The sequence below is a fragment of the Neophocaena asiaeorientalis genome, unplaced genomic scaffold (assembly GCF_003031525.2).
Source record: "Neophocaena asiaeorientalis asiaeorientalis breed wild unplaced genomic scaffold, Neophocaena_asiaeorientalis_V1.1 scaffold136, whole genome shotgun sequence".
NCBI classification, from domain to species: Eukaryota; Metazoa; Chordata; class Mammalia; order Artiodactyla; family Phocoenidae; genus Neophocaena; species Neophocaena asiaeorientalis.
In genome coordinates, this window is record NW_020185333.1 from 1,857,547 (window position 1) to 1,873,057 (window position 15,511).

At 39.1% G+C, this 15,511-nt stretch overlaps 1 protein-coding gene across 1 annotated transcript in view; it reads left to right on the plus strand.

The window, feature by feature from the left end:
• The window catches only part of CFAP44 (cilia and flagella associated protein 44), a 127,246-nt gene that overhangs the window by 13,241 nt on the left and 98,494 nt on the right, over positions 1-15,511 (plus strand). Inside the window, exons 4-8 of the mRNA XM_024735411.1 lie at positions 3,438-3,600; positions 5,418-5,520; positions 9,844-10,060; positions 11,955-12,069; positions 14,966-15,130. Of these exons, the coding sequence (XP_024591179.1) occupies positions 3,438-3,600; positions 5,418-5,520; positions 9,844-10,060; positions 11,955-12,069; positions 14,966-15,130 (763 nt within the window). The remainder of the gene's footprint in view (positions 1-3,437; positions 3,601-5,417; positions 5,521-9,843; positions 10,061-11,954; positions 12,070-14,965; positions 15,131-15,511) is intronic.

The window sequence follows — 15,511 nt, forward strand, 5'->3', positions numbered from 1 at the left end:
TTTTTTTTTTTTTTTTTTTTTGCGGTACGTGAGCCTCTCACTGTTGTGGCCTCTCCCGTTGTGGAGCACAGGCTCCGGACACGCAGACTCAGCGGCCGTGGCTCACGGGCCCAGCCGCTCCGCGGCATGCGGGATCTTCCCAGACCAGGGCACGAACCCGTGTCCCCTGCATCGGCAGGCGGACTCTCAACCATTGCGCCACCAGGGAAGCCCTATAACCCATTTTAATAGAAGAATAAAAGTCTGTGAAGAAAAGTAAAAGTGGGATGATTAACAAGGGGATTTAGGGTTTGCCATCACTTTATGATGTTAGGTTTGTGAGGTGCTAGTTAGGAGACAATTTCCATTAAGGCCCTTGGTTAGCAATTCAGCATGCCTACCCTCAGAAGGACAGTGGTTATGACCGCATGGCCCAGACACTGACTGGCCCCTTATAAAAGGGGTGCTGAGAGGGGAAGGGCAGTGTACTTCCTGACTCAGTTTTGCTTTTTATGTAAAAATAGAACATGTTATTGTTATTATATCTTCTAACTTTATTTCGATCCCAGGTGTAACTAAAACTAATTCACCCTGAAATTTGTAACCTGGAGTTTTCTCTCTTGAGGACCTTTTTTTTTTCCTTTGTGGCCTTTGGACAGGTTACTGATAAAAGTTATGCTGTTGGCCTTCTAGTCGATTTTTTTCAAATGAAGTGGTTTATTAGTCACCTAGAAGCTTTTCCTGAAATGCACGTGCTCTGATAGCTTCCTGGACCTACTGCATTATTTCCACGTGGAGAGGGGCTTGGGTATATATGTACTCTGAAAAAGCTTCTCGGGTAATTTTGATTGTACTGCCTTCTCCCAGCTCTCAACACTGGGGATTTGGTGCTCCTGAATACAAGGATCTCTGTATTAGAGAGATATGCCTAGCCTGTAAATAAGGGAGTCAGAGCGATCTTGATGTTTGGCTCAGTGCATGAATCCTTTCTACTCATGCTGGAGGAGTGGCTGTATAAGCTATGGACTTGAACACTTTCAAAAGCAGGGCAGTCACAAAGCAGCTTATCCCATTTTTGAATAGCTTACATTATTAGAGAGCTCCTCCAGGCCTTGAATTACAATCTGCCTTTCTGGAATGTCCTGCATTAGACTTAGTCCTACTCTCTAGAGATGAAAAAATATAATCTCTGTTTCTTGTGAGAAGCTGTAAGAAGTCTGCTCTCGTGTATCCCCATATACCCTTTTAATTCTTCATCTACTTCAGTTTTAACATTTGTGTCTTCTAAATCAATCAAGGAAGTATAATTTATAAAATATCACCTAAACCACAGCATAATTTATAGAAGACACTAAACAGCACTTAAGACAGTGTTTAAACACCACTTTAAAGTGGAGGTTCTAGATGGACATGGACAAACAGCGAAGGCCCTGGGCCTCTGATAGGAAGTTAAGAATAGGTGCCAAAAGGGAGGATGAGATAAAACAGAAGGGAGGTGAAGGTACGTCAGAATACATTTTAACATTTTCAGAGCTCTGCTTAGGGACTGCCTTGTCCTCTGGGGTTAAAAGGAAAAGATCAGACTCTAGTTATTCATTCATTCATTCATTCGACCGAATAGGCTCAAGACTCTGTGGTAGGCATTCCAGGAAACAGATGAATGAGAAGCAGTCTCTGCCCTCAAGCAGGTTGTGATTGATTTAGAGGGAAAGTGTTTGGCAAGCTACAATCTAACCCATTTCTGCATTTGAAAGGGCCTTCAATCAAAACAGCAGCAAGTAAGAGGGAGTTTCCCCCTGAAATTACAGATGATACTATTAGATAAATGATCATGTCTCCGATTCCCTGCTGTCATCCAAGTTAGTGAAGGGATGGTAGCCCACTTCTACTCTCATAGTTAGACATTCTTCTAGCCCTTTAGAGTATTACACTGGCACCTGGGAAAAGGGAAAGGAGAGAAGGAAGAAGGAAAGGTGAGAACAGTAGTTTAGGGAGAGGGAAAAAGAGGGGAGGCAAAACTTCCTGCCCCATACCAGGCTCTGTAAAGATAAGGGGCTGTAGACTCTACTCTTTAATTGTGAGGCGGCCCCAGGTATTCTCCATGAGGGCAGAATAGCTTCATCTAGATCTTGGATCACATATTCATTTGCATTTCTATATGATTCAATTTTAGGCATTAATGTCTTTTAAATTTATAAAATTCCTTTTTCTTGTACAAGTGCCCTGAAATGTTCTCTTTCTCTTTTTTCAATTTAACTATGAGGCAGTGAGATAGGTATAGTTACTTGTAGTTAGTTATAATTTATATATTCTTCACAATTCAAATTGCATTAATTAAAATTTGCTCTTCCTTTTTTACATTTTACATATCGTTCTTGTTAAAAGTTTTGTATAATTTCTTTCTCTGAAAATATATACTTACAAATAAGGGGAATCGTCTAAAATCAGACTGAAAAAACAAAACAAAAACAAGGTCTCAAGAAATAAGGATTGCTCCAGTGATCCTTCAACTTTTGTGTTCAGCAATGTATTCTTGGAAAATAAGAATATATCTACTTAAGATACACTACATAATATATTTCTTTGGCAAACTATAATTTTTTAATAGGTTGATCTCATTTAATTATTACACTTATATCTTGGGTTATATTAATTTGAGCTTGAACGTAATAACAAGGTACACTTAAAAAATGTTTTATAGCTCAGTTTTTTAAATCTCTGTTTTGAATTAATGCAGTTTTACTCTATAGCATAAACGCACACACACGTATATACTCATCTGCACACCCGTACATACTAATGATCTTGGAAAGGAAATGTTAGCCTATTTATTTTATATACTTATATATTATGTATTATTTAGTCAATTTTTATAATTTTCATATGATTAAATTTCAATTATATTTATGTGAATTTATTACAGTAGTCACATTGTCACTGGTGTGTCAGAATTTCACAAACATGTCAGAATTTTAAACATCTTGTCTTTCAGCATCAAGGAAGAGGCCTACATGATCCTTTTACTATGTTCAGTCAACAAACTGGACAGGCTTTGGGAGTACAAAGATGGCAAAGACAGACTTTCTCTCACATTATAATGTGATTTAGTTTTAGCAGGAGAGAGGAAAATGAAATTATTTAGGGGACTACTTTGCTCTCTATAGTACCCAAATAGAAAGTTTATTTTTTATTGCAAAAAAAATTAATGTGCTTTCAGGGTTTTCCTAGGAAAACTAAAAGACTGAATCAGAGTGTGAGAATTTTCACCTAATTTAAAAACAAGATTATGTTAGTAATACAGTAAATAACTCTGAGTTTCAGCATAAAATTCAACTACTTCAACCCCGGATCTTTATCTAACTAAGGGTATAGGTTTTAAAAATATATTCATTTCGTTACTTTTCCCCTCTCTAGGATGGTTGTTGTTTCACTTGTTTTCCTTTGCAACTTTCCCTCAGACATTCCTTTGGTTATGACTGCAGAAAGCGGGCCAACCTACAACTTCTGGACAGCAATATGGTGTTGTACGTAGCTGGGAACCAGCTGATCCTTCTGAATTTGAAAACCAAGGAACAGACCTACCTGCGAAGCAGCAGTGGCAGGGGAATTGGTGTCATTGGGGTATGCCTTTAGTAACTTAGAAAACAAAAATCCATCCATGTGTTTGTTTGTTCTGTGGACCAGCCAGGCTGTGAGGAGGGATTACATGAGATGCACAGCAGTCTTTATTCTAAGGTATTTTCAATTCACGATGACAACCACTACGTTCACTGACATTAGCTCCATGCAATATTATAATATTATATTAATAATATTATCATCTCATTTTGCAGATAAGGAAACTGGGGCTAATAGACGTTGAGTGACTTTCCCATAGTCATGCAGGTTTTTCACAGGAAATGCTATGCTGCTATTCTGCAAAAATACTGAGATGAACAACACAAATGATAATTCACATGATAATTAAAGCTAAGTGCCAGATAAAAGAGTTGAACATTACGAAATGAAGCATAAATTGTACATTCAGTAGTTTCAAACAGTTGACAAAAAGATCTGTGTGTGATTTCGAGTCTGTCTCTTTATTCCTCCTCAGGTGTCTGTCTCCGTCAGTCGTTTTCTTTCTTGTATCTTCAGCCTTTACTTCCTTAGGCATCCTCAGCATAAAAGCATACTAAATCAACTTGTTCTCATTTTAAAAGGCCCCTCTCTGGGAATTCCCTGGTGGTTCAGTGGTTAGAACTCCACGCTTCCACTGCAGGGGGCGCGGGTTCAATCCCTGGTCGGGGAATTAAGAAATCGCAAGTCGTGTGCACGGCCAATTAAAAAAAAATAAAGAGGCAAAACCAAAAAGTTAGGTATATATACACAAGTACATGCTACGGTGGCACCAGCCGTTGCAAATATTCACGGGCCCGACATGAAGGCTCTGTGGAGGAAGTTGGTCGGGACCATCTCAAAGTACCATGAGCCCCGAGGTCCCCCCGCATCTGCAGAGGACTGAGCAACATCTAGCCTGCTTATTTTTCTATCACTTTGTGGCCAACAATAGTTTTGAAATGTCTGTTTTTCTATTTTGTGGCACGATGATTTGGTTTGAGGTCAGTAGTTAGGGGTGTAGTGTGAACAAGAATGCTTACCCTAAAAACTCACCCTCCTGAACCCTGAGTGCTGTGTGTCGGTGGGGCTCTTCTCCGCGTGTGCTGGGGCTTGCTGGTGTCCAGAGAGTGACAGGGACCTTCCTCCACTGCCCATGTCACTTCAATTTTTCTGAAATAGTTATCCATTTGTGGATGAGAAATGCTCTTGTGAGGCTATGAGAAAGCCATGAGAAATGTGTTTTGGAGGATATAAGCTCTCTTCCAGAAAAGACAGGGTGAATTGATGTGTTGAGTAAGTAGATGTCTTGCTTGTCCTAGGTCTCCATTAAAAATAAAGCAAAACACCAAACGCAGGGTAAGCAATTCATCTAACTTAGTTGTTCTCAAAGAGTGGTCCCCAGATTCAGCATCACCAGCATCACCTGGGAAATTGTTAGAAATGTAAATGCAGAATATCAGGTCCCAGCCCCAATTTACTGAATCAGAAACTCTAGTGTTAAAGCTTGCAATCTGTGCTTTTAATAAGCCCTACCTGTGATTCTGATGCCTGCTAAAGATTGGGAACCACTGTTCTAGCTCTTCTGATGGCAATTTAAAAAATTGTAGAGTTAAGACATGACTCTCTTAATGAAAGTAAAACTTAAAATGAGTATTCTTCTAGTTTTAAGTTTAAATTATATCCATTGTCAAGTATTTATTAGATGCCGAGTTTTGAGTTTTCTATTAGAATGGATCCTAATAAACAAATTATAAGGTAACAGATGCTAAATACTGTATTAACTGAGTGATTTATATGATAATCTCCCTTTCAGTGCTTTAGTGAGATTTTATCTTTTATAGGTTCACCCCCAAAAAACTTACTTCACAGTAGCAGAAAAAGGAGTTTTCCCAAAGATTATCATTTATGAATATCCTTCTTTGAGGCCCTACAGAATACTTCAAGGTGAGTCTAGTAGAATCTTTAAAATATCTCACATTTAAGGTTAACAACATTTTGAAAATGTAACATTATTGTAGCAGTCAGGGTCCTCCAGAGCAACACAGCTGGTGGGAGAGAGATGAGAGATTTATTTGAAGGAACTGGCTTACGTAATTACGAGGGCTGGCAAATCTGAAGTTTGTAGGGCAGGCTAGCAGGCTGGAAATTCTTGGGAAGGAATTGATTCTTCATCTAAGGGCAGAACTGCTTCCTCAGGGAAACCTTAGTTCTGCTTTAAGTGCTTTCAGCTGATGGGATGAGGCCCACCCAGGTTACCAAGGATAATCTTAACTGATTATAGATGTTGACCACATCTACAAACTATCTTCACAGCAACGTCTAGATTAGTGTTTAATTGAATAACTGGGTACTATAGCCCAACCAAGTTGACACATAAAATTACCATCACAATTATCTTACAATTCTGTTTTCCATATAATTAATTTCAGTAGTCAATTTTTAAAAAAGATTTTATTTTTCAGAGCAGTTTTTACGTTTACAATAAAATTGAGAGGAAGTTTCAGAGATTCCCACATACCCTCTCCCCTCACCCATGCTTAGCCTACTCATTATCAACATAACTCATCAGAATGGTACATTTTTTACCAAGGATGAGTTGATGTTAACAGTCACGATTACCCAAAGTCCGTAGTTTCCCTTAGGGTTCACTTGTGGTGTTCTGTATTCATTTAGACAAATGTAGAATGACATATATCCATCATTATAACATCATTCAGTATTCTGAATAGGAGTTTTCCCAAAGCCTGTCCTAAATATCGTCTGTGCTCTGTCTATTCATAACTGCCCTACCCTCTCTGGCAACCACTGATCTTTTATTGTCTCCATAGTTTTGCCTTTTCCAAAATGTCATAGAGTTGGAATTATACAGTACGTAGCCTTCTCAGATTGGCTTCTTTCACTCAGTACTATGCATTTAAGCTTCCTCCTTGTCTTTTAATGGCTTGATAGTCCATTTCTTTTTAGTGCTCAATAATATTCCATTGTCTGGATGTACTACATCTTATGTATCCGTTCACCTATTAAGGGGCATTTTAGCTGCTGTCATTCATTTCAGTTACATATAAGCTTATATATAAGCATTCATTTCACTTACATAACACACACAGACGTAAGCATACATAATCAAATACATTATTGCTTTTATTTTGAACAGTTATCTGTTACATCAATGTACATCTGTTACATCAATCAAGAATAAGAAAAATGAAAGTTTTATTTTACTTTCATTTACTCCTTTGATTCTCTTCCTTTATGTAGATCCAATTTTCTGACCCATATTATTTTCCTTCTTTCTAAAGAACTTCTTTTAACATTTCTTGCAAGGCAGGTCTCCTGGCAACAGATTCCCTCAGTGTTTGTTGGTCTGAGAAAGTCTTTATCTGTCACCTTTTTTTTTTTTGCGGTATGCGGGCCTCTCACTGTTGTGGCCTCTCCTGTTGCGGAGCACAGGCTCCGGACGCGCAGGCTCAGCGGCCATGGCTCACGGGCCCAGCCACTCCGCTCCGCGGCACGAACCCTCATCCCTGCATCGGCAGGAGGACTCTCAACCAGCAGGGAAGCCCTATCTGTCACCCTTGAAAGATAATTTTTCAGGGCGCAGAATTCTAGGTTAGTGTTTTTTAGGTAAGATTTTTGTCCCCCCTCTTTTTCTTTTATCTGCAGTATTTTTTTTTCTGTATCTTTCATTTTCTGTAGTGTTTCTGGGCATTTATCCTGGTTGGTGATCTCTGAGCTTCCTGGATCCATGGTTTGGTGTGTGACATTAATTTGGGAAATAGAAAGTTTTATTTTACTTTCATTTACTCCTTTGATTCTCTTCCTTTATGTAGGAATTCTCTTCCTTTATGTAGGAATTTTCTGACCCATATTATTTTCCTTCTTTCTAAAGAACTTCTTTTAACATTTCTTGCAAGGCAGGTCTCCTGGCAACAGATTCCCTCAGTGTTTGTTGGTCTGAGAAAGTCTTTATCTGTCACCTTTTTTTTTTTTGCGGTATGCGGGCCTCTCACTGTTGTGGCCTCTCCTGTTGCGGAGCACAGGCTCCGGACGCGCAGGCTCAGCGGCCATGGCTCACGGGCCCAGCCACTCCGCTCCGCGGCACGAACCCTCATCCCTGCATCGGCAGGAGGACTCTCAACCAGCAGGGAAGCCCTATCTGTCACCCTTGAAAGATAATTTTTCAGGGCGCAGAATTCTAGGTTAGTGTTTTTTAGGTAAGATTTTTGTCCCCCCTCTTTTTCTTTTATCTGCAGTATTTTTTTTTCTGTATCTTTCATTTTCTGTAGTGTTTCTGGGCATTTATCCTGGTTGGTGATCTCTGAGCTTCCTGGATCCATGGTTTGGTGTGTGACATTAATTTGGGAAATTTCTCAGTCATTATTGGTTTAAATATTTCTTATGTTCCTCTTTCTTCTCCTTCTGGTATTCCCACCACACATACATTACACCTTTTGTAGTTGTCCCACAGCCCTTGGATATTCTGTTCTGTTTTTATCAGTCTTTGTTCTCTTTGCTTTTTGGTTTTTGAAGATTCTATTGAGATATCCTGTAGCTAAGAGTCTTTCCTCAGCTGTGTCCAATCTAGTAATGAGCCCATCAAAAGCATTCTTCATTTCTGTTACAGTGGTTTTTTTTTTTATCTCTAGCATTTCTTTTTGGTTCTTTCCTTAGGATTTCCATCTCTCTGCTGACATTGCCTATCTGCTCTTCTATGTTGTCTACTTTATCTGTTAGAGCCCTTAGCATATTAATTAGAGTTGTTTTAAATTCCCAATATGACAATTCCAACATCTATGCCATGTCTGGTTGTGCTGCATGCTTTGTGTCTTCAAACTGTCTTTTTTTGCTTTTTGGTATGCCTTGTAATTTTTTCTGGGTAGCCAGACATGATGTACTGGGTAAAAAGAACTGCCTTAAGTAGGACTTTAGTCACCTGGTGGTAAGGTGTGGGGCAGGGGAAGCATTCTCTAGTCCTGGGATTAGGTCCCAGTTTTTTGGTGAGCCTATGCCTCTGGACTGTGAACTTCACAAATGTTTCTCAGCATTTTTCTCCCCGCTTAGGTAGGACAGGATGGCTAGAGTGGGCTGGGTTGGATATTTCCTTCTCCAGGTCAGTTAAGCTCTGATAACATTCCAGCCGGTCAGGCTCTGGTTAATTAGTTTCCCCTGAGGGCAGACCTTATTAAGAAGAACAGAGGCTCTCCTATTTCAAAATAGTTCCTTTTCCCCTCCTTCTGTTGGAAGCCTGGGGGGATTTTTCTAGGTATTTTTACGTTAGGAATCTGGTCAACTCCTGGAGGTAAATCTCACAATATTGTTGGGGCCACCTTATGACTGGGTCCCCCTGGAGTTTTTAATTCTCAGACTTGTCCACACTGAGCCTCCAGCAATTCGTCAGTTAGAGTTCGTGTTTTACTTCACTGGCAGTGGTTCCTTGAGCTGTTCTGGCTGTTGCTGCTTGGAAGCCTCTGCTCTGGTGAGTTGCAAATCCCTGTATGTACCTGGTGGTCTCTCCATTCTTGGGGGCAGGGGTTTGCCCTGTTTCCTTTCTTCTCCTATAGATCCAAGAAGAGCTGTTGATTTTTCAGTCTGTTCAGCTTTTTACTTGTTGTTAGGATGGAATGGTGATTTCTTAGCTCCTCCCATGCATAACCAGAAAACTGAAGTCATCAGTTTTTATTTTGTGAAATTTTCAGGGACAGATTTTAAATTGATTTCTCTCTGCTGTCTAATATGCTTTTGTGTCACCCTTCCCCACTTCATAAAGTAGAATGTATTCTCAAAGTGTTTTTCTCATGCAAAGTGTGATTAAGATTTCTTCACCCTCCCCCGCTCCTCCCATATCATGTAGTTCATTCTACAGCCAAGGGTGATGAGTGATTTTCGAATTGTTTCTTTAGGGGAGTCTTGGCATTCTTCCACCAATGCACACCACTAAGGGTGCTCTCTCTCTCTCTTTTTAAAATTTTATTTATTTATTTATTTGTGGTACGCGGGTCTCTCACTGCCGTGGCCTCTCCCGCCGCGGAGCAGAGGCTCCAGACGCGCAGGCCCAGCGGCCATGGCTCATGGGCCTTCTGCTCCGCGGCACGTGGGATCTTCGTGGACCGAGGCACGAACCCGCGCCCCCTGCATCGGCAGGCGGACTCTCAACCACTGCGCCACCAGGGAAGATCTCTCTCCTTTTTTTGATTTAACTAATACACTTTTGAAAAGTAAGTGCTGTCCGTGTTCATTAGACTTGCATTCATCTTTTCATCCTTTCAGATGGGACTGATCTGGCCTATGCATGTGTAGACTTTAACTGCAATGGTACCTTGCTGGCCTCTGTTGGTGGCAACCCTGACCACACACTGACAATCTGGAATTGGAAAGAAGAGCAGCCCCTACTGAGGACAAAAGCTTTTTCCCAGGAAGTTTTCAAGGTTACTTTCAATCCTGAAGATGACGAGCAGCTTACTACATCGGGATCCGGCCACATCAAGTAGGTTGCATGACTGATACAGGTGCTAGTCGTTTATTGTTAGGGTCTTTTCTAAGAGGATTGACCAGCTGGAGACATTTTTGCTGATGTTGTTAACATTAGGATAATTTTTAAATGTGTTATTTAAAAAACTAACTGTAGTGCAGCTTTTCTAGTTGGGTATGGAGATTTTATTACTGAAACCAGCATAGATAAAAGAAGGGCTTTTGAATTTTGCTTGCTGCCTTCACTTCCTAAGAGAGTTTGTATAATGTCTTACTAACATTGGCGTGCTGTGTCCAAGTTCATATTGAACTTTCATATCCACTGTTCAGTGTGTTGTAGTGATACTGTGAGATGGATAAGTCATCTTGATGTCTCTGAACTCAGTCTTCACTTGTAGAATAAGAATTATAACAGAACCATTCCTGATGCAGGACCCTCAATACTAAATGGTAACAGAGCCTACTCTTGATCTCAGGTCTCTGGGTGTTTTCCACTATATTATATACCCTTTGTTCTTTGTTCAGGATGGAACTGATTTTGTCCTTTATTTAACAACCTTCTAGCAATACTCTCGAGCTGCCCTTAACTTGATTCCCAGTGTCTCTTTATGAGAAAGAGGTTTTTTTAATCTATCTTAAATTCTTTTCATTCCAATTTAAGTCTGGTCCTTTTGAAATATAGAATAATTGAACAGATTTTTAAATCTTGGGGGAATTGTCAACTAACTCTCTGCTGGCTATAGGTTAAAAAATTCTAATTTTTCCATTGCTTACTAGAGTGCATATTTTCTTTTTTTTTAACATCTTTATTGGGGTATAATAGCTTTACAATGGTGTGTTAGTTTCTGCTTTATAACAAAGTGAATCAATTATACATATGTTCCCATATCTCTTCCCTCTTGCGTCTCCCTCCCTCCCACCCTCCTTATCCCACCCCTCCAGGCGGTCACAAAGCACCGAGCTGATCTCCCTGTGCTATGCGTAGAGTGCATATTTTCTATGTACTATGTCTTTGGGGAAAGATAGACCTTGAACAATTTCATGTGTGGTGTGCTGTAAAAGAAACAGGAAATGGAAACATATGATCAGGGGACCTACAACAGCCTTGGAGAAGGGTGTTGGTCATTTAGGCTCTTGGCTTCATATTATTGGCTTGTTGATACTGTCCATTATCTATTCTACATCCAGTTGGTAGGCCAGATTCTTTCTTTTTTCTACATGGTTTTTCATCATTCTGACTATTGATTTGTTCAGATTATGAATAAGAAAATATTAGTAACTTAACATTGATTGACCTTATGTGCTAGGCACTGTTCTAAAAGAGTTTTTCAATTTCATGAGGTTGGTGCAAATAATATTCTCATTTTACACATGAGCGAATGAAAGTACAATGTGATCAAGAAAATCACTCAGAGTTACACAACAAGTAAATTAGAACTTTTGGAAAACGTTTATATCCTCTAAAGTGGTACTATGCAGTAGAACTTTCTGCTACGGTGGGAGTGTTCTGTGCTGGCCAATCTAGTAGACAGTAGCCACATGTAGCTATTGAATACTTGAAACTGGTCAGTCTGAATGAAACACTGATGTTTAAATTTTATTTAATGTTAATTACTTTAAGTCTAAATTAAAATAGTCAAATGTGTGGCTATTGCATAGGAAAACACAACTCTAAAATGTAAGATCTGCAAAGGCATGGAATTTTTCCATTTTGGACTATTTTGCTCGATGCCGAATTCATATTGCCTAGAACTTTGCCTGACAAGTAGTTGATACTTAATACATTTTAATTGAATGAATGGATAAATGAAATAATATGTGACTATGAAATATGTTAAATGTTTGGGTGATAATTAAAATTAAAATAAATAAAATTTCTTTGAGGTACATTCAGGCTCTTTTGTTGGCAGGTTCTGGGAAATGGCTGTAACATTCACTGGCCTCAAGCTTCAGGGTTCATTGGGTCGATTTGGCAAAACAGCCACTAATGATATAGAAGGTTACATGGAGCTCCCAGATGGGAAGGTGAGTACAGCTACTATTCTACAATAATGAAATTATTGAAATGAAATGAAGTGATATACATTATGAAAGCAGTCTAAAAAGCACTGCCAATATTGGCAATAACAGATACTATAATTGCAAATATAATGAGCATTTAATTTTACCTTTTCAGATTATCAATTTTAATTCTGTGAAATTGTCATAATCCACATGTACATATCATTTTGTCTTTACTAAATATTATATACACGTATAAAGTATGTGAGCATTTTCATATATTAACATAGTGACTTGTCACTTTTAACTGTGTCATGGAGTTGCAATGTTTATAATGTTTATCTTTCCCTTCTCTCTTCTTTGCCATGATCCTCCAAGAAGACTTACTGGGTCAAAGGTTATATACAGTCTTGTGTCTTTTGCTTTTATATCAAATTATTGTTCAGGAAGATTGAGCCACTGTATAGTGACATCTACAACACTGCAATTTTAATCTGTTAGTTTCTTCTTCTTCTTATAAAATTTATAGACATATTGCCTATAGGATCAGTTCTCCATTAATATTGTATAAGGCTTCCTGTTAGGATGAGTTATATAGTATTATTTGTGGTCATCTCAGTTATAAGAAAATGCCAACATACAAATATTACTCTGAGGAACCAAATGGTCTAGTCACTGCCTAGTGGAATATTCTTAATTTGAAATCATGGTGTATGGTAGGAAATAAAAAGTCTTGGGTGCTGGCTAAATTATAAATTATATATCCAAACCTATAAGATGATAATAAATCATTCCAGCTTCAAATTCTGTAAGAATTAAGCTAAAGATCATTAAAAACATGGTATGAGATATATCTGAAAAAGGTTCAGAAGAGTTTGTGTAGAGGTAGGGGAGAAAAGAACCCATTTTAAATGAAAGAGCCGCAAAAGGAAATATTTAGAGTTAGGAGTAAATATTACATACTTAGAGGATTAATTGGAGTACTCATGTTGGGAAGGAGTGGGAAATGAGATTGAGAAGTATGGTGGGGCCCTAGTGTATGAGGACTGGAACAGCCAGGCGGAACTATTAGGTTCTGGAAGAGTAGAGTTGCAAATGAAAGAAGTTATATATAAATTTGGCCACAAATGCCAAGCATATTAGAAGGGAAATGTGGAGTCAAGGAGATGAGCTCAGAAGGAAGATACTGCTTTTATGTAAGAAGAGATGATGAGAGTCTGGACTTTTCTCAGGACAAATGGAAGAGGGAAGCTAGACATGAGTGACATTTCAGAAAGAAATGACTTACAGGCTTTGGTGACTTTTGGTGGTTTTAGTTACTGGACAGAAAAAAAGTCTAAGTAAAGACAAGTGGGCGGAGGCTTAATAGGTAAAATAGGTAGAATAGATAAGCATAGGTAGACTGGAGAAGTAGAAAAGACTGAGTAAGGTCATAAGTTCCTCTAGGTGAGAGGAAAATGGGGCTGCAGAGTCCTCGAGCAGGCAGGCAAGAATTAGATCAGAGTTCCCCAAAGGGCATCGCCTGCAACATTCTTTTGCACAGAAACTCTATGAAGAGACTTTCCTGGTCAAATTCCTTTGCAGCTAGAAATTTCTCATGGTGATTCCCAGTGAACACTTCTGTATTAAAGCTTCCAAGGGAGGCTTCCCTGGTGGCGCAGTGGTTGAGAGTCTGCCTGCTAATACAGGGGACACGGGTTCGAGCCCTGGTCTGGGAGGATCCCACGTGCCACGGAGCGACTGGGCCCGTGAGCCACAACTGCTGAGCCTGCGCGTCTGGAGCCTGTGCTCCGCAACAAGAGAGGCCACGATAGTGAGAGGCCCGCGCACCGTGATGAAGAATGGCCCCCGCTTGCCACAACTGGAGAAAGCCCTCGCACAGAAACGGGGACCCAACACAGCCAAAAATAAATAAATTAATTAATTTTTTAAAAAAGAAAAAAACGCTTCCAAGGGGTCCTAGAGAAAAGAAACCTGTTTGACTTTGTTTTTCCTAGCATATGTCTTTTGAGGCAGCATTAGTTGGAATGGGAGGTTTTGAGCCATAGCGCGTGGTTTAGAACCCTGACTCCTCTGAGTAATTTTGGGCAATGTACTTAACTGTTCTGTGCTTCAGTTTTTTTACTTTATAAAATGGGGATAGTAATAGTCAGGACTTCCATCATCAGCCCAGATGGTTCCTTTGTGCAAATGAGAAAAACTGTCTCTTCTGGGAAAATAAAGTACCCAACCTGTACAACAGCACATGGTATCCTTGGTAAATGTACCTAGTTCATACGGTTTTTAGGATTAAATAACAACATATGTTAAGTGCTCAAGCACTGCTTGGCATGGAGTCAATATTCAATTAGTATTACTTATTATATTAGTTAAACATCTTAAGAACTAGTGTTTGGTGGTACATACTTTGGGAAGTGCTGGATTAAGTGCATTAATGTGAAGTGGTTCTAGATGATCATCCTTATTTGAAATTGAATTCTGCTATAATTTGCTGAGTTCAGTACTGACCTCACAATTATCAAACATAACATTTGATATTATCACTCTTAAAAAGTAGAATTTCATCTATCAAGAACTTTAAACATGTCTCTAAATTTTGACCTGGTAATTCCACTCCTGGGTTGTGTCCTTAAGAGATGTACAAAGAAATCTACTGCAGATATGTTTGAAAAATTAACCAACATACACAATGAGGTAAAACTATATATAACGCTAGGAGCAAATATGTCAAAATGTGACAAGTGGTTGTTTCTGGGGTAGTGAATTTTCATAGCTGTATTTTATTATTTTAAAAATTAAAACAATTTTTACTTTCATAACCAAGAAAAATCTTTAGAAACAAGTCTCACCAGCTCTTTGAAGCATTTATACACGTTTGTCTGTCTTCATGCACGTTCTTTCCTTTCCGCACACCTGCCAGGTGCTCTCAGGGTCAGAATGGGGCAACATGCTGCTTTGGGAAGGTGGCCACATCAAAGTCGAGCTGAGTCGAGCTGCAGGCAAGCCTTGTCACCAGGGTCCCATTAACCAGATAATGCTGGACGAGGGTGAAGTCATCACCATCGGGTCAGATGGATGTGTTAGGGTAAGTTTTCTTTACACTTGGACAGTAGCACCCACATCAAAACCTTGCAGATCACCCTGTGGGTTTTATCAGATTTTTATTTCTCACAAAGGTCACTTGATGAAGGAGATCAGTGGTCATTTACTCCTAGGGCCACCTCATTTTAAATAATGCTTCTCTTGTGGTAAATATTTAAATTCTAGTCAAAATTCATTTACATCTTGACACTGAAGTTTTCTGAGGGGACCTTTTGTTATTTTGATTCTGTTGATATATCAGTAGTAGCTTCGGAAAATGAATATCCATCTTAGCACAATATTTTTTTTTTTGCTTTAGATATCGATTTGTTTTTATTTTATGTATTTTTTTTTTGTTTGTTTTTTTTTTGTTTTTTTTTTTTTT